Source organism: Sceloporus occidentalis, unplaced genomic scaffold (genome assembly GCF_023333645.1).
Source record: "Sceloporus occidentalis isolate IW3139 unplaced genomic scaffold, rSceOcc1.0.p SCAF_54, whole genome shotgun sequence".
Taxonomy (NCBI): Eukaryota; Metazoa; Chordata; class Lepidosauria; order Squamata; family Phrynosomatidae; genus Sceloporus; species Sceloporus occidentalis.
The window spans coordinates 1,504,793-1,529,691 of NW_028317034.1; the positions used below are offsets into that span (position 1 = coordinate 1,504,793).

General features: G+C 40.1%; 1 protein-coding gene across 4 annotated transcripts in view; it reads left to right on the plus strand.

The window, feature by feature from the left end:
- LOC149288017 (tubby-related protein 4-like) overlaps positions 1 to 24,346 on the plus strand; it is a 62,580-nt gene extending 38,234 nt beyond the window's left edge. The window contains exons 4-16 of one of the 4 annotated variants that reach the window (XM_089492210.1): positions 8,016 to 8,196; positions 8,619 to 8,753; positions 9,525 to 9,691; positions 10,569 to 10,793; positions 12,807 to 13,041; positions 13,663 to 13,807; positions 14,957 to 15,101; positions 16,174 to 16,267; positions 16,482 to 16,625; positions 19,754 to 20,068; positions 21,344 to 22,123; positions 22,214 to 23,577; positions 24,230 to 24,346. In XM_089492210.1, the coding sequence (XP_089348336.1) occupies positions 8,016 to 8,196; positions 8,619 to 8,753; positions 9,525 to 9,691; positions 10,569 to 10,793; positions 12,807 to 13,041; positions 13,663 to 13,807; positions 14,957 to 15,101; positions 16,174 to 16,267; positions 16,482 to 16,625; positions 19,754 to 20,068; positions 21,344 to 22,123; positions 22,214 to 23,577; positions 24,230 to 24,346 (4,047 nt within the window). Of the gene's footprint in view, positions 1 to 8,015; positions 8,197 to 8,618; positions 8,754 to 9,524; positions 9,692 to 10,568; positions 10,794 to 12,806; positions 13,042 to 13,662; positions 13,808 to 14,956; positions 15,102 to 16,173; positions 16,268 to 16,481; positions 16,626 to 19,753; positions 20,103 to 21,343; positions 23,578 to 24,229 lie in introns of all 4 variants that reach the window. The other 3 variants (XM_089492207.1, XM_089492208.1, XM_089492209.1) reach the window with 3 other exon arrangements.
- The last annotated feature ends 553 nt before the right edge of the window (positions 24,347 to 24,899 follow it).

Consider the following 24,899-nt stretch of genomic DNA (forward strand, 5'->3'; position numbering starts at 1 on the left):
ATGTGTAGAAAAAAGCAAAAAAACATAAAAACATTGGGTATTTCTAAACTCAGGACAAATAGTAGAATCTATTTAGCAGGTTTTTTCATTACCTTTTATAGATGAGTAAAAGATTTTTCAACTAAAAGTTAGAAACAGTCATTTTTTTGTAAATTTTTCACCATATTTTATACTTTTTTTAATAGTAAATAATATGATACAATCAAAACAATGTCATCTAAAGAAAGCCCTTCTTGTCCTGAAAAAAACAATATCTAATGTGTGTGGGTTCAGTAAACGGGAAAGAAGAAAATTACAACTAAACACGAGCAGCGCAGAAATGTTAAAACAGCCATTGTCACGAAGGGTACAAAAAGTTAAATCAGCCTTTGTCACGAAGGGGTTAATGGAAAACTTAGATGGCGAGATCCCTATAACAAACATCTGCTTGCACTAATTCCGTTTAGAGTCCCTTGTTTGGTCTCTTTAGTGAAAGGGGGTTAAAAAGCGCATACAGCAGCTAAGGAACAAAACTAGCATCCTTTGAAGTCAACAGTGGAAATGTACAGTAACTAGGGCTGTAACTAACGATTATTTTAATAATCGATTAGTTGGCCGATTTTTTTTTTTTTTTTCGATTAATTGGTTAACAAAAAAACTGTTATTTTTTATTTAAAATAATGGAATGAACAAACCCCAGCAGAATAAAAAACTTAGAAAATGTACACTTTCATCTCTTTATCACAATGGCATTTCTCTATCCACCTTCTTATTTTACTGACATAATAAAAGCTACAAGAACCCAAACACAGTGTTTCTCAAACTAGGTTTTAATACAAAGTTATTAGTAAATATTAATTGATATGTTAACTATTTTTTCATATTTAATAAAAACTATGAGAAAAAAGCCTCTTGTTTGTATTTTCTTTTATTGCCAAACTGCCCCCCAGTTATGCACACCTGACCCCCAGCTTGCCACTCTGCCCCAGATATGCCTTATACCTCCTATATGCCAAAGATTCCACTGTGCCCCCTGATATGCCACTTTGCCCCCTTATATGCCACTGTGCCCCCTGATATGCCTTATACTCCTTAAATGCCAGTGATATGCAACTGAGCCCCCTGATATGTCTTATGCCCCTGATATGCCTAATATCGATATGCCTTATACCCCTTATATGCCACTGTGCCCCCTGATATGCCTTATACCTTCCAATATGCCACTCACCCCCGATTTATGCCTTATACCTCCCTATATGCCACTGTGCACCCGGATATGTCACTCTGCCCCCATAAATGCCCTATACCACCCTGAAATTCATTATACTACCTGATTCACCACTCTGCCTCCCCCAGATATGCCACTCTGAAATTCATTATACCCCCCATACCCCACTCTGCCTCCCCTATACACCACTCTGCCTCGGCGGTTTAATGTCCTAGAGAGGCATGAGCGAGCGGGACACCAAATATATTTATCATATGCATTAATGTTCCCATGTAAGGTGGATAATGTCTAAATCCTGTTCTGATATCACAAAGACGTGGTCCTGTTATCATCATGGCACCATCTATTAGTGATTACATATTTTGAATATTACTTGCATTACAACAAGCCTGACAATTTGTTTTTTTTAAATTATTTTATAGACAGATAACAATAAATACATAAAAATAAAAGCAGAAAATATGCTATTGAGTCTTAGGAGCAGTGTTTACATCACCGTCACGGTAAACACAGTAGTTGCTATTTGACATCACAAGCATTAGAACACTCACAGTAGGATCAAAGAGATGCGTGTAGACACTCTTCTTTGTGGTGTAGAGGTGACAGTATCGAGAGGAGTGAAGTGCAACCATGTCCATTCGGGCACTGTGCAGTATTTGTCGCGTCACTTTTAATAACACCTGCAATGTGACAGCCCTTTGCTGCGGACACCTTTTCCATCAGGAGTGTGTGCTGCAATGGTTTTACGCGGCTGAAAGAAAAACTTGTCCACAGTGCCGAACCTTGGTAGGCAGCAGCCAAGATATAGTCCAAAAATTATTTTTTGAACTAGCTGAAGAGGATCCAGAAGAGCTGAAGAATGAAGTGGACAGAGTGTATGCCCGCCTTCTCTCAAAAGAGAGGGAGCTGACCGGATGGTTTAAAGCGGCATGCTCACTATATGCGGAGGTGAATGAGAAAAAAGCTGAGTTACAAGCTTTAGAGAATAATTTTAGGGACATGACAAATTCATACTCAGGGCTGGAAGAACAACTAAGGCTTCTGTATCAGGAGCAAGCAGAAACCAAAGCCCTCATGGAGAGAACCACCGGTCCTGCGATATTTGAGATCCCAGCTCCCACTGGATATCAGCGGCCGAAGCTCCGTCGCCCTGGTGAATTCCTGCAGAAAACCTTTAGTTTCCCTGCAGTGTCTGTGGAAGCCACCGGTCCTACTGGATGTGGGATGTCATCTCCAATTGGAACCCAGAGGCCCAAGCTTCGCCCTCCTCATCGCATGGGACGATCTCTTCCTTGATTTCATCGTCCTCAATAAAACAACTCAACCACTTCTAAATGTTAGGTGGTTTGAACCCTTGTAGTTCATAATAAATTAACTTGTTAGGATCTTATTTGTTGTGCTAGTTCTTTATTTTGTATTTCTCTGGTCCAAAGAAAATCAAAACTGCTTGGTATAGACAAAGCTATATTTAGCATTTTCCAAATTATTATATATATGTATAATATTAAGTGAACATATGATGGAGGAATGTCACCTTAGAAAGGAGAAGGGAGATACTCAACTATAGAAAATGATTGGTGAAAAAAATGTAAGAGGTCTTTCATTTTTGGGAAGACTCCTAGATGCAAACCAAATGTATCAGGCCCTGCATGTATCCTATACACACGCACTCAACTTACGCATGTCATGGGATCTCCTGACTGCCTGTTCAAATTAATGATTATTCTATGTCATATAGTTCTTTTCACCTATTCTTTCTATGTAAAGTCTTGGATGAGGAAAGATACTTTTAAGAGTAATAATTAATAAAGTTTTGGCCGCATAATGTAGACTAATATCTTCAAAATAAATTACAATGATTACAATACAAGAAGAAGGAGTTACAATTTTAGTAAATCAATTCAGAGAGGCTGAAATTTGGTATGAAAATGAAAATTAAATGCTGCATTTACATGACACTTTAGTCACTTAATATATTATTTGTTACACTATTTTAAATACTGTTCTCTATTGCAATTTTTGACATAAATTCAAATCTGTTTGATGGCAGCTCTTTATTCATAAAGACGATCTGTTTAAAAAGCTGTGGCTAGTATATTTCATATTTTTTGTTTGTTTATCACATTTATAGTGGTATCTTTCTAGGGCTGCAACTAACAATTATTTTCATAATCGATTAGTTGGCCGATTATTTTTTCAATTAATCGGATAAAAAAATGAATGTAAATTTTTCATTTATTTAAAATAATTTAATAAACAAACAGGATGTTAAAAACAAACGGCAGAATACAAAAAAACTTTGATAAAATGCATTTCTTGTTTTTATTTCCCAACCTGCCTCCACCCCAGTTATGCATATTTGAGCCCAGGCTTGCCACGCAGCCTCCCAGATATGCCAGTCCGCCCTCTTAACATATACCTTATACCCCCTGATAGGCCACTCCGTCTTCCCCAGATATGCCACTGTGCCCCCTGATATGCCTTATACCCCCTGATACGCCACTCTGTCCTCCCCTGATATGCCACACTGCCTCCCAGACATGCCACACTGCCCTCCCCATATATGCCTTATACCCCTTATATGCCTTATACCCCCTGATATGCCACTGTGCCCTCTAATATGCCTTATACCCCCAGATATGCCACTCCCTCCTCCCCAGATATGCTGTATACCCCCAGATATGCCATAGTGCCCTCATAGATTCACAGATTCGTTCACAGCACACATACACAATACTTTTATAAATAAATACAGGATTAATCTTCACTGCCCCCAGGATTTAGATTCCCCTTAGTTTGCCCCCCTTTACATCTAACTGCACCTTAAGTTAACTTTATTAAATTAATTAACCCTCAGCATTAAATTAACCCTAAAGACCCCATCAACCACAACTGCCCCTAAATTAACCATAAACACCCCATTAACCACAACTGTCCCTAAATTAACCCTAAACACCTCATTAACCACAAATGCCCCTAAATTAACCCTAAACACCCCATTTACTTCAACTGCCCCTAAATTAACCCTAAACACCCCATTAACCACAACTGCCCCTAAATTAACCCCCACCTTCCCTAACTTTCAGCAGGCGAAATATTCATGTTATACTCAGATGAGTGTCTTAGCCATGTGGACGCTATAAGAAATGGGCGGGGCCAATTGTCAGTGGGACTGGGATAACGGAAGGGGCGGGGCCAGTCTGACTGCAGGGAGGGACTGTAAGTAGTAACTGCTGCTGTGAGTCACACTGAAACGGATTATAAAACTAGGGGTATTTTTCAGAGCATTTGTTCTGAAAAAAACCCTCATTTTATATTCCATAAAATCGATTCAACTAATCGATAATGAAAATCATTGACAACATTAGTTGTTGCAGCCCTAATGATTAGTAACATTGTTTACGCCCCCCTACTGACAAAAAAAGGACATGGCAGTGACTGTACGCAAACACTTAAGGAGATATGTATTTAACTTAAAATATATTGAATAAAAAAAACTTCTCTTCTTACTAGACAAGGCAGTTTACAGATGTACACACATTAGCAATGCCTTAAGAAGCATCACATGCAATAAAGAAACAGACAAATAATTTGGACCTTTTCAGACCTTGCCCTGAACGTTACGGAGTATACCTTACCCTCATTTTATAATCGATAAAAATCGATTCAACTAATCGATAATGAAAATCATTGCCAACAAATGTCATTATCGATTTTATTGATTAGTTGTAGCCCTAACAGTAACCAAAATGTATGCCACTGGACCGTTACAGCAAGACCAATAGCATGATTCATGTGCCTTCTCACTCCCTGTTGCTATTAAAGCTTTGAGACCTGCAGGCTAATTAATTGAAAGGAGAATTTTAACACGTGTTTGAGTGTACCCAGAGAAGACGCAGCAAGAGATGACTATGCTAAATTAAGTGTTTGTGATTGATGATAATACCGAAGCAATGCCAACAGGGACTAGATATCAAAGAAAGCAGAGAGAAATTATGCCTCTGGCATAACTGCAGTTAGAAAACGCTTCATAATCTAAACAATGAGCAACTTGTCTTATTTCACCTTTGCCACGTTCATCTTCAAAATTAGACCTAAACAAAAATATGTTTTAATTTGCTAAGTTCAGTTTCTTAATTTTTTGTTCTAATGGCATGCGCCGTTATGTATCATTTCAGGAATCCCAAGAAAACTGTGAAATATAGGGTTTGATGTCTACGTGTAGCCACAAGATTTTAAGTTAAGATGGGGTCCAACACTCCAAGGCCCTCTTGCTCTCCAGCCTAATGTCCCTCTTTATTCAGTTCACAGTACAAAATGTTCAGTTTTCTTTGCTATAGTTCTGTTCACAAAACTCTGGTACACATTTAAATGGGGAACAATCCAGTAACTGAAATCTGAAATCCACTAATTTAGACTGTAGGAGTGTCCTTTAACCCCTTAACGACAATTGCCGGTCCTGGCACGACACGGAAAAGCATGTGCTTTACGACAATTGACGTGCCAGGACCGGCACGTCTTTAAACGGGTGCAGAAAGCGATCTACTTTCGCTTTCTGCACCCAAAAAGCGTTGCTGAATGCCTCGACCTCGAGGCATTCAGCAACGCCGCGATCGGCACGAAGGGGCCATCTCTGGCCCCTCCACGGGGCGTCAACATCCGCCATACTTTGTATGGCGGCGGACGCCCGTTTTAAAAGCGTTTAGGAGGCGATCAACGATCGCCTCCTAAACTTAAATGGTGTCGCTGGAATGCCTCGATCAGGAGGCATCCAGCGACACCAAACACTTACCTTTCGGTGGGCTGTGACCGCTCCGGAGAGCGGTCACAGCCGCAGCTGCCGGTGATCTTCGCCATCAAGGAAGATGGCCGCCGCCCTGCAAGAGAAACAAGCAAGTTTTAAAAGCTCGCTAGACGGTCTCCAGACCATCTAGAGAACTCTGGCTCCACTTGCAGGTTGAATACAGGTACTGCATTCACCATGCAAGTCAATGGAGCCCAGCTTTCTAATCACATTGTGATTAGTAAAAAAAAAATAAAAAAATAAAATTAATAATTAGAAAAAAATAGTAAAAAAACAGTAAAATGTAAAAATCATTTCCCACTGATGTCACTATCAGGGGAACCTCCAAGTTGAAAAAAAAATGTTTAAAATTTTTTTTTAAAAAAGGCAACAAAATATAAAATATATATATAAAAAATATATTTTTGTGAGCAAGTCCTAAAATTAGCATATTAGCTTAAAACAATTCTCGCATGGAAAGAGTTAAAATACTGGCATATTAAATGCCCGTGGGGTGTCTACTTTTAAAAAAGGTATGATTTGATGGGGTAAATTGAATTGGCCAGGTTCAACAAGGTCCCAATTAACACCGGGGGAAGGATGGCCACACATCTAATTTCCAATTAGAAAAATGCAAACGTACCAAATGTGGCCTTTTAGTTCCCCCAAAAAATGACAAATTCATGCATGTGGGGTATCACTGTACTCAGGAGATGTTGCTGAACACATATTGGGGTGTCGTGTGACAGCGGCATATACCAGGAGCTGTAAATTCATACATAAAGTAGGTGTGTGTGGGAAAAATACACACACAAAAATACTACTGCAAACTTTGAAACAATGCTGGTGGTAAAATGTGTGCATGCAAAGAGTTAAAATACCAGCATTTAAAATACCCTGGGGTGTCTAGTTTTCAAAAATATATGGTTTTGTTGGGCACACTGAAATGGCCCGGCTCAAAGATGTACCAAATAGGGCATGGGCAGTGGATCCCCAAATGCCAAAGTTCAACATTGAAAAATGCGCATGCCCCAAATGTGGCCCTTTTGCCCCCAAACAGCCAGGCAAAATCATTCATGTGGGGTATCACTGCGCTCAGGAGATGTTGCTGAACACATATTGGGGTGTTTTGTGATAGTGACATAAACGAGAACATTTTAATTCATACCTGAAGTAAAATGTGTGTGGCAAAACAAATGCAAAAAAATGACTACCACAAAGTTTGACAAAGACTGGTGGTAGATATGGTGCATGGAAAGAGTTAAAATACTAGCATTTGAAATACCCTGGGGTGTCTAGTTTTCAAAAATATATGACTTGATGGGGTAAATTGCATTGGCCGGGTTCAAAGATACCCGAAATGGCACATGGGGGGAAGAATTACCAGATTTGGAAAAAATGGCTTTGAAATAGCAAAACGCTACCTGTACTTATTGCCCCATAATGGGTAGAAAAAAGCAAAAAAACATAAAAACATTGGGTATTTCTAAACTCAGGACAAATAGTAGAATCTATTTAGCAGGTTTTTTCATTACCTTTTATAGATGAGTAAAAGATTTTTCAACTAAAAGTTAGAAACAGTCATTTTTTTCTAAGTTTTTCACCATATTTTATACTTTTTTTAGTAGTAAATAATAAGATACAATCAAAACAATGTCATCTAAAGAAAGCCCTTCTTGTCCTGAAAAAAACAATATCTAATGTGTGTGGGTTCAGTAAACGGGAAAGAAGAAAATTACAGCTAAACACGAGCAGCGCAGAAATGTTAAAAAGGCCATTGTCACGAAGGGTACAAAAAGTAAAATCAGCCTTTGTCACGAAGGGGTTAAACTCCAGAAAGGTTGTCTACATTATCACTGTAAACATATTGTGCCCACTGCAGGAGACTTTAGCGCTGAGAGGTGGCTTCAGTTATGCTTAACTTTCAGTGGGTCGAGTCTCTGCTGTAATGGTTGTTTCAAGTGTAGAGCTCCCGTAATTAACTACCAGTTGAAACAGATCAAACAGTCTTGCTTTTACTTCCAGGTATTGTTTGGTACTGCTGATGGCCAGGTTATAGTAATGGACTGCCACGGCAGAATGCTGGCACATGTTCTACTGCATGAGTCAGATGGCATTTTGAGCATGTCCTGGAATTACCCCAGCTTCTTGGTAGAAGACAGCAGCGAAAGTGACACAGACTCTGACGATTATTCTCCACCGCAAGGTAATAATATATGTACAGGACATCGGCCAGTTGAGCGTGATTTTGCCACCTAATTCGCCTCTATAAAGAATAATTTTTATTAATGCAGTCGGTTCTTAGCAAATGCACATACATATCTGTTGAAAAGTTTGGGGTTACTTGGAAATCTCCTTGTTTATGAAAGAACTACTCGTGCATTGCGTGACCTCGCTCAACTCCTCCTTCTCCTGGAAATTAGGGGGATAAAGGTGCAAGTCCAGGTGTCAGGACTTACCTCTTCATCCCCTTGCCCCCTGCTGGATCCGCCAGTGGTATTGCAAGAGACAACAGACAAGGGAAAACTTGTAGTAGGGGCAGTTTGCTAAGTAAAACAAAACCTGTACAGTAATGTTTTAAAAGGAGAATTTTCAATTTCCTGATTTGCTTTTGGTTGATCTTTTCAGATGGTCCAGCTGCATATCCCATACCAGTGGAGAACATCAAACCTCTGCTCACAGTTGGCTTTACATCTGGTGATATTAGTTTAATGAACAACTATGATGACTTGTCACCAACTATCATTCGCTCAGGGTTAAAAGGTAGGATGTATTTGTTTGTATTTATGGATTTTTATTTCCATAAAATATATGAATTTCCATATTCATCACCTTGTTCGTGGCCTGCTACAGCTTGGATGGGGAACTTAACACCATTATTGAAACAATTGCAGCAATTGATGGAGTGGAATATGTTGATGTGCCCATCAGCAGAATTTGGGGGGGGGGGGACAGCTAACAATTAGACAGCTGTAATGGAGATAGATAACAGTTGTTCATAAATAAAATATAGTATATATTCATGATGAATATTAAGCAACAGAACAAAATTGCATAAATACATAGATTTTATGTTTGCAACAAATATATTTACTGCTTAGGTCATCTTCATTTAAAATAATTGAGCATGTATGTAACACTAAGGAATGGAAAATGGCAACTATTCAATGGTCGTCACTGATTTTCTTTGGTGTTGCTGTAGGCGATTATTGTCTCTAGTGCTTGTCTTGAGGAATATCTTCCATAAAAAGCCACTAAACCACTAAAGATTGCAAAGCAGCCACTTACCTGGAATCCCCCAAGGGGATTTTGTTTTATTAGGATCTCCAAGCTGCGGCAATAACTTTGTTTTATTAACTAGGAAAACAAAAGAAAATACACTTTTGTGAGTATGGTCTTGTCTCAAAGTAGTCTTGCTCAGAATTCATAAAAGTGCAAACACAACATAATACCATTCACCAAAACATCAGGGTGTTAAATTCATACTAATGTGCCAGTAGACTTAAATTTACTATTGTGTTTTGTCTATTTTAGATGTAGTGGTCCAGTGGTGTACACAAGGAGACCTGCTGGCAGTTGCAGGAATTGAAAAACAGAATATGTTGCCCGACCTTGGCAATGGGGCTTCTCTGAAGAGCGCTCTAATCAAATTCTACAATGTCCGTGGAGAACATATATACACTTTAGAGACCCCAGTGCAGGTATAACTAGACTCATAATTCTGAAAGGGACTTTAATGCATATGATGTTTCAATTTTGACCCCCTTGCAAATTCATGTAGCGATTCTACAAGATCTGCCCCCTGTGCATTTGCCTCTTTCCATGTCCCCTAGCTCCTAAGCTTGCAGGAGATGTATACAGACTCATCTCTCTCATACAAGTGTGAATGAGCATTGTACTCGCCACAAGCCCTCTCTCTCCTCTGCGAGCCCTCTAGGTTGGTCTCGGTGCTGGCTTGTAATGCTGAGCGCCGAAATATGACGTCATTTCCGGCGCTCAGCAGTGAAGCAGCGTGCACCGCGGCAGAGCAGGGATACTCGCCGCAGGACTGCTGGAAGGTAAGTGAAGTAAAAAGGGGGGGGGGGGATAGGGTAGATAATGAGCAGTGGTGTCGGAAGTGGGGGGTGGCGTCATTTCAAACTTCGCCCCAGGCGGCACTATGTCTTGGGCCGGCCCTGGATACAGGCCACAGAGGGGTCTGCTGGCTGCAGCGCTGGAACTTTTGTTATTATTTGAAACTTTTGTAGTGTGAACGGATTATGGTAATGATAATTTAATTGTAACAGTGTATATGATCTGACTGGAAGTCTGTGGACCTCTTTTAATTAAGGCGTTTTAGTTACATCTTGAATGTATTTCCTTTCCTTCTCCTTTTATGTACAACGCTGTTTATCATCATTATTCACATAATCAAGTGATGAGAATATTTTTCTCCAAAACCTGTGCGTTTTCACAAGTTACAAGTATTAACTACTGATAATAACGGGTTATTACACATCAGAGTTTGTATTCTATTTTGAGAGGTTTTTTTTCCCGCTTTTTTTAAACTTTTTTCCCTCTGCTTTGTTTATCATGCAGCGCCCTATCACATCCATCTGCTGGGGCCACAGAGACTCTCGTCTGTTCCTGGCCTCGGGTCCTGCCCTCTACGTTGTACGTGTGGAGCACCGAGTTGCCAGTTTGCAGCTCCTCTGCCAGCAATCGATTGCCAGTTCTTTGCGTGATGATAAGGACATCAGCAAGCTGAATTTGCCTCCTCGGCTCTGCTCGTACCTCACCACTGCTTTTGTACCTACAATTAAGGTAACCACTAGTAACTAGACTGCACTGTAAAATGCACCTCAGTCTCACTATTTATTTATGTAGAAGAAATGTGCAACTTATCTATCTTATCCACAACCATTATAGTGCAACTGATTATAACACTTGCACAGTTTCTTAGGAGAGAAAAATAATTTGTTTTGGCAAACCACAGACTTAATGCCATAAGGCCATTAATATAAACATTGATTCATTATCTTTGTTAGGCTTATATATTATACTCTTATACAAACTATTAAGGGATGTTAGATGTAGCATCTATGGTGCCATCCACAAATATTGGTACCTTTGGTAAATATGAGCAAAGAAGGCTATGGGAAATTGTCTTGTCTATTGTTTAAGCCTTTGTTTTTTTTCTTCAAACGATACACAAAAATGTAAACCATTTTTGTCTTGATTTTGAGGTATGTTTTGGATCATTGTCCTGCCGGAAGATGCAACCATGACCCATTTTAAGCTTTCTGGCAGAGGCAGTGAGGTTGTCATTTAATATCTGTTGATATTTGATAGAGTCCATGATGCCATGTATCCTAACAAAATGTCCAGGTCCTCTGGCAGAAAAACAGCCCCAAAACATTAATAAGCCACCACCATATTTAACCATGGGCATAAGGTACTTTTCCATATGGCTACCTCTCTGTGTACACCAAAACTACCTTTGGTGTTTATTCCCTAAAAGCTCTATTTTGGTTACATCTGACCATAAAAACTGATCCCATTTGAAGTTCCGGTATTGACTGGCAAACAGGAGACTGTTGGGTTTGTTTTTGTATGAGAGTAGAGGCTTTTTTTCTTGAAACCATTCCAAACAACTTGTGGTGATGTAGGTGACGTTGGATTGTAGTTTTGGAGACTTCCTAACCCCAAGATGCAACTTACTTCTGCAATTCTAAAGCTGTGATGCTTGAGATCTCAATCTACTCCAACTATCCTCTTCACATTGTGTTCAGACAATATAGACACATGTCCTCTTCCAGGTTGATTCATAACATTTCCCAATTATTGCCGTGATGGTGGAAATGCTTTTGAAATTTTCTTATAGCCACTTCCCATTTTGTGAAGCTCAACAACCTAACGGCTATATTCCTTGGTCTTACCTATTATGATGAATGACTATAAGAATTTGGCCTATGTGTTAGCTAATATTTATACCCCTGTGAAACAGGAAGTCCTGGCTGAACAATTTCCTGTTCCTAGTCACCCAAGTGTACTAAAAAATCACTGGGAATATACTTAAACTAGGGGTGCCAATAATTGTGTCACACATATATTTAACAATTTTTATTTAATTTTTTTGCTAAACCTGTGTTGTGTTTGCAATTGCTTGATATCCAGGAGAGCAGAGCATTTATGTGTATTGTTTGAAGAAAAAAATCAAAAGATTAAACAATAAAGACAATTTTAAACAGGCTTCTTTGCTTTTGAGGAAGAGTGCCCATATTTCTAGAGGACAATGTAGCTGCCATGAAACCTTAAAAGCAAAAATAGCTCCTAGTCACTCTTAACATTTTGTTGTCTTTCACTTTGGATTTTTTTTGGTTTTTTTTATTATTAATTATGGCTTCCATTATGATAGATAAATAAAAATAAATAGATGGAGTGATGGTTGATCACCATTAAAACTAGCCGTTATTACTCTTCCAGTCTTGTTAATATGAACAAAAGCAGCTGGCCTCTTCCACTTACTTTGTTTTTAGCCATATCCCTTCAGAGATTTTAACAGTACCTTTCTGGGCATGAAGTATTTAGTTGGTACCTTTTTTATTAGGCGATATAGAAAAAAAAAGGATACATGAACTATTGTGCACCATGACCTTCAGCAAGTATGATCAGGTTCATCCAAGCTGTAATCCACCGGGTAGAGTGGAGTAGTGTAAAAACATTCATGCTCCAACAGCATTCACGGTTAAGCCACCACCTGATGTATATACTTCACACATTGCAGGCATATTTTATTGTATTAGCAATTTATTGTGTGTACTGTTTTCCATGTAGCCTCCGATTCCTGACCCTAACAACATGCGAGATTTTGTTAGCTACCCTACATCTGGTAATGAGAGATTGCATTGCACTATGAAACGAACAGAAGATGACCCAGAGGTCGGTGGTCCTTGCTACACTTTATACTTGGAATACTTGGGTGGACTTGTCCCTGTTCTAAAAGGAAGACGAATCAGCAAACTACGCCCCGAGTTTGTCATCATGGATCCCAAAACTGATACAAAAACCGGTAACTATTATTTCATGTGTAGTTTCAGGAACCCTGGGGGTAAATGATATTTACATTTCCCATGTTTATATTAATTGTCCTAATTCATTGCTCACTGCTCTGACACTGAGCAGTATTTAGCAGTATCTTTAGTATCTTATGTTTTTATAGCTGTAAATGCATTCAAGAAAGATGGCTGAGAATAAAACAATAAAGACAATTCAATACTACTTGGGCACAGCAGACTTGTTTTGAGAATGTCTAACGCTAAGCCAGTTGTAACTGTCTATGCTATTATATCTTGATGGCTTCATGTTTCTGAATCTCATGCTTTCCCCATAGTTCCAAGTATCAACAATTAAGAACATTTTCTTTGTATATAGTCTGTCCCATGGAGGAAGAATTCCAATATGTCCCTGCCTGAAATAACTTACAATCTAATTAAACCAGGAAGTAATATGTGTTGCCCCAGGCAATAACGCTTGCTGACAAATGGAATCCATCCAAGTTTTACCTGCTTCAAATTGGCCTTTGATTGCCAGCTAATGCAGCTGTATAATCCTGCAGCAGCTGTACCTCGAGGTGCATATTCCCTTGCCGATGGCTACTAATGATTTATTATTTCTGTTACTGTTATGGCAGATGAAATATATGGAAACGGATTGATCTCATCTGTGATCGACAGCTGTAATTGCTCGGATTCCAGCGATATTGAACTGAGTGATGACTGGGCAGCCAAGAAATCTCCAAAGATCACAAGAGCCAGCAAATCTCCCAAGCTTCCCAGGTCTCAATCATTTTTCTTAATTTTGACTTTTACATGTCTATTAATAATTTTATTTTGAGCCAAAATAAATCTAGGCTTTTATCAGGGTGCCCTGGTGGCCCTTAGAACTGGGAACAAATAATGCAAATCAGCATTGGTTTTAAATTCCAACATACAGAGAAATCTGGTAATTCTGCATCAGCAGTTCTTTGTCCAGAACAGAGGGCACACAAGTTCTATACTAATATATATTTTTGCTTAGCACTTATGCTTTATAAGCTAATGCTTATATGCCTGAAATGGCTGATGTTCTGGTTGGATTAGTCATAAATAATTACTGAAGCTCTGCATTGTTCACTTTTGTATAGACTCCATGCTTTAAATGAAAGTCCTATAATTTTAATTTTGCTTCACCATTCACTGGGGGGAAACAATGACCCATTGAGTTGTGTTGGTCTGATGTGTCTTTTTCCTGCTACTCTTTCATTTGGTCCATGGGGAGAGGGGAGAGAGTTTCAGGCTTCTCCCATGAGAAGACATATGTTGGCCCTTCATAATACAGTCTTAGTTTGGTGACATAACGGTGAACGAGCTCCTCTATATCTTGTCTGTGCCTCAGAATACCATATCTAATGGTGATGGTTACTGACTTTTTTCTCCTCCACTCCCAATAGTTATCTCACAAAACCATAGCTCAACATTTTAACTGTTCTGTTTCTGTGCAATTAAAGTTATTTTATCTACATATCAACCAATTCCTGCTGATTGGCCAATGTCATTGGTTGCCATAAGACCACATTTCAAACTTTGTACCAGGATCACTGGTATCACATTTTACACATAATGCACATTGTGTGGAGGAGTAACTGTCCCACACTATGTGGACCTGGAATGAACGATAGATGAGCCTTTTGGTTTATCCAGCATATTTAGAAACACAATAAGTTTGGCAACCACTCTCGAAGGTATACCTTAATAGCATATGAATAATAACAGGCTAAAAATATAAAATGTGTTTTACCAACTGCACCCACGTGCTTCTGATTGTTATGCAATATCTGGTGACTTAGTGCTTGCCCTACTTGATATTTAGGACAAGTCTCCTTTACATTTTTTTTTCACTATTGATACCTTTTTAAATGCTGTAGATTGATTTTATTTTTCTAATAGGATTAACATAGAAGCCAGAAAATCGCCAAAGTTATCTAGGGCTGCTCAAGAGGTTACAAGGTCCCCTCGACTCCCTATTAGAAAGCCTTCTATCGGCTCACCCAGCTTAACCCGCAGAGAATTTCCTTTGGATGATATCAGTCAGGTAAGATCAGTACACTTAAGCAGCATTTCCAAACATTCAGACCATGGAAGATAATTTTAGTGAATATATAAGAGTGAAGACAAAAATTAATTCAGTACGGGTACATCCATTCAAAGGTGTCATGAAGCCCTTTAGGACGTACCTGTACGCCCTGACTTTTTATAGCGAGCCCAGTGATGTCACTGTGACATCACTAGTGTCCATAAGATATGAGATCCCCAAAAGGGACCTCTGCAACAAATAGAACATTAATAAAAAATGTACCCCCAATATCATCTAGCCCTACCACTAAAAAAATAATTAAAAAAAAATCACTACCCCCCCAAACCAGTAGTATTTATTAAATAAACATCCAGTATAAGGTAAAATATAAGGGTACGATGTGGCCTTCTAGAAAACAAAAAAAAACACAATCAGGGAACATTGCATAAAGGAGGTAATGGTTCAGCAGTGGTACCTGCTGTGTAGAAGAAATAAGTTAAATTGTAAAATTTTAGTATAGGTTTTTTTATATTATCACAAATAATGTATTATGTTTTATTTATATTTCTATGAGTTTATAAGAGAGCCCTACTTTATATCAAATATATGGTTTATTTTTTGTTGTAGCAGAATTTGTTGCTACCTTTAGTAGAAATATATATATATATATATATATATATATATATATATATATATATATATATATATATATATATATATATATATATATAACATGAAATACAGTGCAGACATTGTTAATGTTGTAAATTACTATTGTAGCTGGAAACGGATGATTTTTAATGGAATATCTTTGTAGGGGTACAGGGGCTCTTTATCGGCATGAATAACTCCTGTGTTCTGATGTCATGTTGTGTTCACTAATCCAAGTTTAAGTTTAAAAGGTTAAATGATCATTAGAAAACCCTTTTGCAATTATTTTAGCGTAGCTAGAAATTACCGAATTTTCTATGAAGACAGTTAAGTGACCCCAAATGTTTGGATGGTAGTGTACATATATGTATAAATATTTTGTAAAAAGTGTTTTTTTATGTGCCTTTTTGTCATAACCTTGTATTTGTTTTGACAGCAGCATAACTACCTTGCCCAGGTCACATCCAATATTTGGGGGACCAAATTTAAAATTGTGGGACTTGCAGCCTTCCTCCCAGCCAATCTCGGAGCTGGTAAGATAGTATTTTATTATAAATATATCTGTCTAGACTTCACTGTGACCTTGTCATCTTAGTTACCAAAATATTTTTTATTATTTTTATTTGTTACAAATGTAATAAATATTTAAAATATGCAAGCTAAATTATAGATTAAAATGTTCTATTTCAATTAGGAGTAGAACATGTATAACATGTATGTTATTCTTTTTTTTTGTTTGTTTAATAGTAATTTATAAAACAAGTTTGCTGCACTTGCAACCAAGGCAAATGACCATCTACCTTCCAGAAGTGAGAAAAATATCCATGGACTATATTAATTTGCCAGTATTCAATACTAATGTCTTCAGTGAGGATGAGGATGATTTACCTGGTAAGTGTCTGCATCATGATTATTCTCTGACCTGTATTTCTATGATGTGCTTATTCCTGTTTCAGACAAGAATCCCTATTTCTTATTGGTATTGTATTTAAGTAGAGTATTAGAAAGGCAAACAGCGTCACATTTTGTCTGTGTTGTATCGCGATATACTGGGTAGTAGCAACAACATGAAAGAAAGAAAGAAAAAGAAAACTTAGAAACTGCTAGGGTAAGGAAGCTTACAAAGTTGAAAAATATGAACACATTAAGAACAAAATCAGTAAGTACCATCCTTCAAAACAGTCCTCATGGAATAACTATGTAAGGTATACTCCGTAACGTTCAGGGCAAGGTCTGAAAAGGTCCAAATTATTGATTTTCTTTGTCCGTTTCTTTATTGCATGTGATGCTTCTTAAGGCATTGCTAATGTGTGTACATCTGTAAACTGCCTTGTCTAGTAAGAAGAGAAGTTTTTTTTATTCTATATATTTTAAGTTAAATACATATCTCCTTAAGTGTTTGCGTACAGTCACTGCCATGTCCTTTGTTTGTCAGTAGGGGGGCATAAACAATGTTACTAATCATTAGGGCTGCAACAACTAATCGTTGTCAATGATTTTCATTATCGATTAGTTGAATCGATTTTATGGAATATAAGATGAGGGTTTTTTCAGAACGAATGCTCTGAAAAATACCCCTCATTTTATAATCCGATCTCAAATAGAGGTAGGATAATAACACCAAGATCCAGATCACCCGCAGCACTGCAGTAGAAGCCCCGGCGGATGTACCGGCCAGCAGCAGCGAAGGTTGTCTGCGCGCATCGCGCTATGTTCACCGGCTGCCAGAGAGGAGGATCCTCTGCAGCGTTGAACGGGACCTGGTTCCTCCTCTCTAACAGCTGGTGGACATCTGTGCAATGTGCGCAGACATCCTCCGCTAATGCCCTCCACTTCCGCTGGGGCTTCTATGACGGCTGCCCCCACTAGACACCAGGGAGTCTGGAGCAAGTCGGGGGAGTATCAGGGAGAATATAAGGTGTAACTGGTGGGTATAAGGCATATCTGGGGGCAGAGTGGCATATCAGGGGTATAAGGCATATCTGGGGGCACAGTGGCATATCAGGAGGGTATAAGGCATATAGGGCGTATATGGCATATCTGGGAGGCAGAGTGGCAAGCGTGGACTCAGATGTGTATAACTGGGGGGCAGGTTGGGAAATAAAAACAAGAAAAGCTAATTTTTTTTTATTCTGTTTGTTTTTAACACCCAGCTCATTCATTAAATTATTTTAAATAAAAAATGTACATTTTTTTTCCGATTATTTGAAAAAAATTGATTATGAAAATAATCGTTAGTTGCAGCCCTACTAATCATGCTCCATTTCAAGACTTTAAGACATTTTCTTGTTGAGAATAACAGGTTTACTCCCACTTAGGAGAGTGGGAACTCAACCTATAGCAATTTGATCAGCCTCGAAGGCATTTACAGCATTTATCTGTTGCTGTCGAGACTCATCGACTATAAAACATTACAAAGCTAGAATAGTAACGAACTAAACTGGCAATTAAACTCAAAACAGTATTTCATAATATATGCTGCAAATATTAAATAACACTTTTGAGCTGTTTGTAAAAGCAAACATTTGTAAACACAACTCAGCCTGGGGTCATGAATCTGCCAACTTGTAATTAAGTGGCCTAAAATGCATTTCATTAATATGTTCTGCAGCATCAGTGGTATCATCCTCTGTAAAATAAATAAAATTAAAATGCATAGAAAACCAACTATATGTGAAACACACAACAATAAACTGATTATATAAATATATACACACACACACACAGTGGATATAAAAAGTCTACACACCCCTGTTAAAATGCCAGGTTCTTGTGATTTTAAAGAACGAGTCAAAGATAAATCATGTCAAAACTTTTTCCTTTTTTTTTTTTCAACCTGCCCCCCCAGTTATGCACATCTGCCCCCAGGCTTGCCACTCTGCCCCAGAAATGCCTTATACCCCATATATGCCACTGTGCCCCATGATATGCCTTTTAACCCTCTAAATGTCACTGTGCCCCATGATACACCTTTTAACCCTCTATATGCCACTGTGCCCCATGATATGCCTTTTGACCCCCTATGTGCCACTCTGCCTCCAGAAATGCCTTATACCCCTATATGCCACTCTGGCATTTAGGGGGTTAAAAGGCATATTATGGGGCAGAGTGGCATATAGGGAGGTAAAAGGCATTTCAGGAGGAAGAGTGGCATTAAAGGGGTTAAAAGGCATTTCACAGGGCACTCTGCCTCCAGAAATGCCTTACACCCCCCATTTAACACTCCTCCCTCCTCCAAACGAATCGCGTAGGTCTCTACACGCTGCCCGGACTAAGCACCGGGGACTCAGAAGCACCAGTAAGTTGGAGAGGGGGGGGGCATAACACAGGAGGATCCAGGTCCCCTGCATCCTCCTGTGTTATGCCCCCCCCCCCCCTCCAACTTACCGGTGCTTCTGAGTCCCCAGTGCTTAGTCCGGGAAGCGTGTAGAGCTCTACGTGATTGTATCGCGTAGAGCTCTACACGCAGCCCGGACTAAGCACCGGGGACTCAGAAGCACCGGTAAGTTGGGGGGGCATAACACAGGAGGATCCAGGTCCCCAAAATTGCTGCGGGGGATCTGGATCTTAGTCTCATAATCAGACCTATTTGAGGTCTGATTATAAGACGACCCTGATTATAAGACGGCCCTGATTATAAGACGAGGGGTATTTTTCAGAGCATTTGCTCTGGAAAAAACCTCGACTTATAATCGAGCAAATATGGTGTGTATATATATATATATATATATATATATATATATATATATACATATATACATACATACATACACTGTTATATAAGCCAGATAATGTGTGAGTAAAGTTTCTTGACCTTGTCCTTTAGTCTTATTGTCCCACATTGCACGGTTGGCAAATAAAGGAACCTCCTCTACTTTTATAAATGAAAGGATGCATTAAATGGTGTTGGATTTCAGCTTTTTATGTCATTTATATGTTTGATGCATTCATTGATATAATTGATGTGAATTGATTTAATGTATATAAACTTATTTCCCTGTGTTCTTGTCTTTTTGCAGTAAGTGGGACATCTGGAGCACCTGAAAACAACCCGCCTTGCACAGTGAATATACCCATAGCACCTATTCATAGCTCTGCTCAAGCCATGTCTCCAACTCAAAGTATAGGATTGGTCCAGTCATTGTTAGCCAATCAAAATGTACAGCTAGATGTATTGTCCAATCAAATGGTTGTTGCTGCACCAACTGATCATCCAGGCGAAAATGCAATTCAATACCCAGTTCCCAATCGTTACTCTAATCCAGGCCAAGTAATATTTGGTGGAGTAGAAATGGGACGTCTGCAGCCCCCTCAGCCTACACAGCAGGTTCCTCATCTGTCACAGGTTCCACATCAGGTTCCTTATCCATCACAAATTTCACATAATCCACAGCTGCCACATTCATCCCAGCTACCCCACTCAACACAGCTGCCACATCCATCCCAGCTACCCCACTCGGCCCAGCTACCCCACTCGGCCCAGCTGCCTCATCCATCACAGCTCACCCACTCGGCCCAGCTGCCTCATCCATCACAGCTCACCCACTCGGCCCAGCTGCCTCATCCATCACAGCTCACCCACTCGGCCCAGCTGCCTCATCCATCACAGCTCACCCACTCGGCCCAGCTGCCTCATCCATCACAGCTCACCCACTCGGCCCAGCTGCCTCATCCATCACAGCTACCCCACTCGGCCCAGCTGCCTCATCCATCACAGCTACCCCACTCAACCCAGCTGCCTCATCCATCACAGCTACCCCACTCGGCCCAGCTGCCTCATCCATCACAGCTACCCCACTTGACCCAGCTGCCACATTCATCACAGCTACCCCACTCGACCCAGCTGCCTCATTCATCACAGCTACTCCACTCGACCCAGCTGCCTCATTCATCCCAGCTCTCTCACTCGACCCAAATGTCTAGTTCATCCCAGCTACCCCACTCAACCCAAATTCCACTTTCATCCCAGGTCTCCCATTCAGCCCAAATGCCTCACTCATCTCACATCTACCACGCAGCCCAGCTGCCTCACTCGTCCCATATGCCTCACTCATCCCAGCTCCCTCACTCAGCCCAGATGCTTCACTCATCCCAGCTCTCTCACCCAGCCCAGACGCCTCACTCATCCCAGCTCTCCCACTCAACCCAGACGCCTCACTCATCCCAGCTCTCCCACTCAACCCAGACGCCTCACTCATCCCAGCTCTCCCACTCAGCCCAGACGCCTCACTCATCCCAGCTCTCCCACTCAGCCCAGACGCCTCACTCATCCCAGTTCTCCCACTCAACCCTGATGCCTCACTCAGCCCAGCTCTCCCACTCATCCCAGATGCCTCACTCGGCCCAATTGCCCCCCTCGATCCAGGTCCCACACTCATCCTACGTGCCTCACTCATCTCAGCTCTCCCACTCAACCCAGATATCGCCTTCAGTCCAGCTCCCGCACTCATCCCATGTGCCTCACACATCTCATGTGCCTCACTCATCCCACCTCCTACACTCAACCCAAATGCCTCACTCATCCCAGCTCCCAAACTCAACACAGATGTCGCACTCAGCGCAGATGTCTTATTCATCCCAGCTCTCCCACTCAACCCAAACACCTCATACTCCACAGGGTGCTGCACAAATATCTGTAACTGATCATAATGATAGAGACCATGAACATACACAAAAGGTAAAACCTTTGAGGTCAATCCCGCAGTTTGCAGAAAGCGAGTCTGTTGTTTTTACAACTGTTCAAGAGATGCAGATGAGCAAACTCAATCCTCCTCCTCCATACCCAGGGACGATACCAGCTCCTCCAACATCGGCAGCACCTCCTCCTCCTATCACACAACCTCCTGCAGATCTCTGCTTAAAGAAGGGGGATTTTCCCCTATTCACAAGTGGGCACTACCAGACTCCTCTGGGATATGAACGAATAACAACATTTGATAGCAGTGGCAATGTTGAAGAAGTGTGCAGACCACGAACCAGAATCCTTTGCACTCAAAATACATACACTCTTCCAGGGCCAGGAAGCTCAGCCACCCTCAGGGTTTCTGCAACAGAAAAAAAGATTAAGCAGCCCTGCACTAGTGCCACTCTGAACAGACTGACAGTTCCTCGTTATTCCATACCTCCAGGAGATCCCCCGCCATACCCTGAGATAGCTGCACAGCTTGCTCAAGGAAGGAATATGGCTCAGAGAATAGATAGCAGTCTTATCCATGCCACACTACGAAGGAATAGCAGAGAGGCTGCACTGAAAATGGCTCAAATGGTAGATAATCAGAGATCCACTCTGCAGCATCCTCACAAATCAAAGAGCAATGCTGTAAGTGGACAGTACCAACAAAGGACACCTTCAACACTGTACACGTGTAGTCAGTGCAGCAATGGCACCGGTGTAATTAGCAACAGTATCAGTAATCATAGTGGCAATATCAGCACTAATACCCTTGGTACTGGGAATAACCGTGCTGATGTGTCCACAGGGCGTGGCTCACAGCAGAGTACTGTAATTGTTCATTCAACCAGTGCGACTCCTTTAGCATCCCAGTCCTCATATAATCTTTTGAGCCCATCTGAAACTTGCAGAGACAGGACAGATTACATTAACTCAGCTTTCACAGAAGATGAAGCTGTTTCCCAGCACTGCCAGGTAGAGAAGCCAGTGAGACACATAAACCTAACAGAGTCAGGCTTAACTATAAAACGCCCTCCTCCCTATCATTGGGAACCTATGGTAAGTGAAGATGTATGGGTTCCTCAGGAAAGGACTGGTCATAACACACTCCCTCTTCCTCAGAGGCCTCCACCTTTAATCATTCAGCAAAGCCATCATTTAGATTCATCACGGGTTCCGTTTATTTCCCCAAAATCTCCAACCAGCCCCTCTGCAACATTTCAAGCAAATTATGGAGTCGGGGTATCCTACAATGGAAACTATAGCATCCCTCCTCTTGTGCAAAACCCTTGTTCCCCAAAGGAGACTTCATCTCCAGCACAATATGTGCAACAGGAGCCAACAACATATCCACCCAACCTGCCTTGTTGCCCCTTGCCACCAATGTACCCTGGAAGCAGTAATTGTAATGGCTTACAGCTTCCTGCAATAGCATTGCATACGTGGAATGTTTACAGTGCATGTCCCCCTGTGCAGAATTCACAATCCACCCTTCCACCAAAGCCACATTTGGCACCAGAAAAGACTGTCCTTTCTCCCCCCCAGCCAGAGCTCCAAAGTAATGTGGGTACAGAAGTTATGGTAGAAACTGCTGATAATTTTCAAGAAGTTTTGTCCTTGACAGAAAGTCCCGCACCCCAGAGAACTGATAAGTTTGCTAAAAAAAATCGGAAGCGGTTAGATAGCAGAGCTGAGGAAGGGAATGTACAGGCCATCACAGAGGGTAAAGGTAAAAAAGAGGCAAGGACACTAGGGGATTTCAATTCTCTCATTGCAAGTCCCCGACTTGGACGAGAGAAAAAGAAAGTCAAAAGCCAGAAAGACCAGCTAAAAACAAAGAAGCTGAATAAGACAAATGAGTTTCAGGATAGTTCAGAGAGTGAGCCTGAGCTTTTCATCAGTGGGGATGAATTGATGAACCAGAGCCAGAGCAATAAAAAGGGATGGAAAACCAAGCGGAATCTGCGAACAGCTAGTGACTTGGATGAATTCAAATGTCGGAAAGCTAACGAAAAAGATGATGGGAGGTTAGGAAGCCAAGGCTTTGTCTATGTGATGGCAAACAAGCAGCCTTTGTGGAATGAGGCAACCCAAGTATACCAGTTGGACTTTGGTGGACGGGTCACTCAGGAATCTGCAAAAAATTTTCAAATTGAGCTGGAAGGAAGACAGGTATGGAATGCTTTATTATCTATTTTATATTTACTGTTTGTATTGAACCTAGTTATTGAATTTGGAAGCATTTATTCAATCTTATTTCTGCGCCAACAGACAAAAGTTTAGCCCCAAATTTTACAAATCTGTCCTGCTTTTGAAGAAATCTAATCTGCTTAGAAACTATTTAGTAAATGGAAAATGAGGTGCATTGAGAGTGTTAAGTCGCAGATAGATAAAATTGTGACTTAAGTGATTGTGATATGTTGTTAAAAGTATCTCAAAGGACCATAACACACTTTCCTTATTTTCTCCTGTGAGAATAAAGCTTAAACTTTCATATCCCGTTCTCTTTTGTCCTTTGTTATAGCATGTTATTTGTCTTTAAGATTAACATCAAGTGTATGAATTGGTTAATAAATTACATGTTGAGCAAATAAAGAATGCTGTCAAATTATCTCTTCAAAAAATGCTTACCATTAACTTAAAAATGACCAAATGTACAAATTGTCCTGTCATTTTTTTCCATTAATTATGATGTGCTTGAGTATGCTTTAGTATGAGATGTTACACTGACCCAGAAAAGTAATTCCCATTAACATAAATGTGTCAGCTGTAATAATATATTGCTAAAGAGAATGTAACTATGATTTCTATTTGGGTCTTGCAGGTAATGCAGTTTGGAAGAATAGATGGAAATGCATACATTTTGGACTTTCAATATCCATTTTCAGCCGTCCAAGCTTTTGCAGTTGCTCTGGCCAATGTGACTCAGCGTCTTAAATGAGTTAGTGACGGAAGAAGGACATTTCACTTCTGGGTTTTCTGGCATGAATGCAGAGTTTAGGCAGAATAGGTATCTGGAACAGATAAGCATTTACACAATTAAACTGGAAAGAATAAATGCCTAGGTGCAGGCTGTTTTTTTGTTGTTTTTGTTTTTTTATTATTATTATAATGCAATATTGCTGGTGTTCTGAGCGGGAGCCATTTAATGTTCTGGTGGAAATGTGGCTTTTGGCTTGTATTGATGGATTTGTTTTGTTGTGTTTGGTGAACTTGATGTTAGAGTAATTACATGGGGAAACTGCCTTATTTATAATATATTTTGTCAAACATGACCTTGGTTTGTTGAACTTTTTTGTCAATATTTAGTGTGTCCCACTTAAACTGGCAACTAAACTTTGAGATTTTCTGATACTTGAATGCATTATTATTTTTAAGTGGGCATCAAAAAACTTTTTTTTTCTTTTTATTAAATATTTACGTTCAAGAACCTTTTTGAAATCTCTTTTTGAGATCATAATGTCTTTGTTTACCCTTGTTTAGTAAGAAATTAC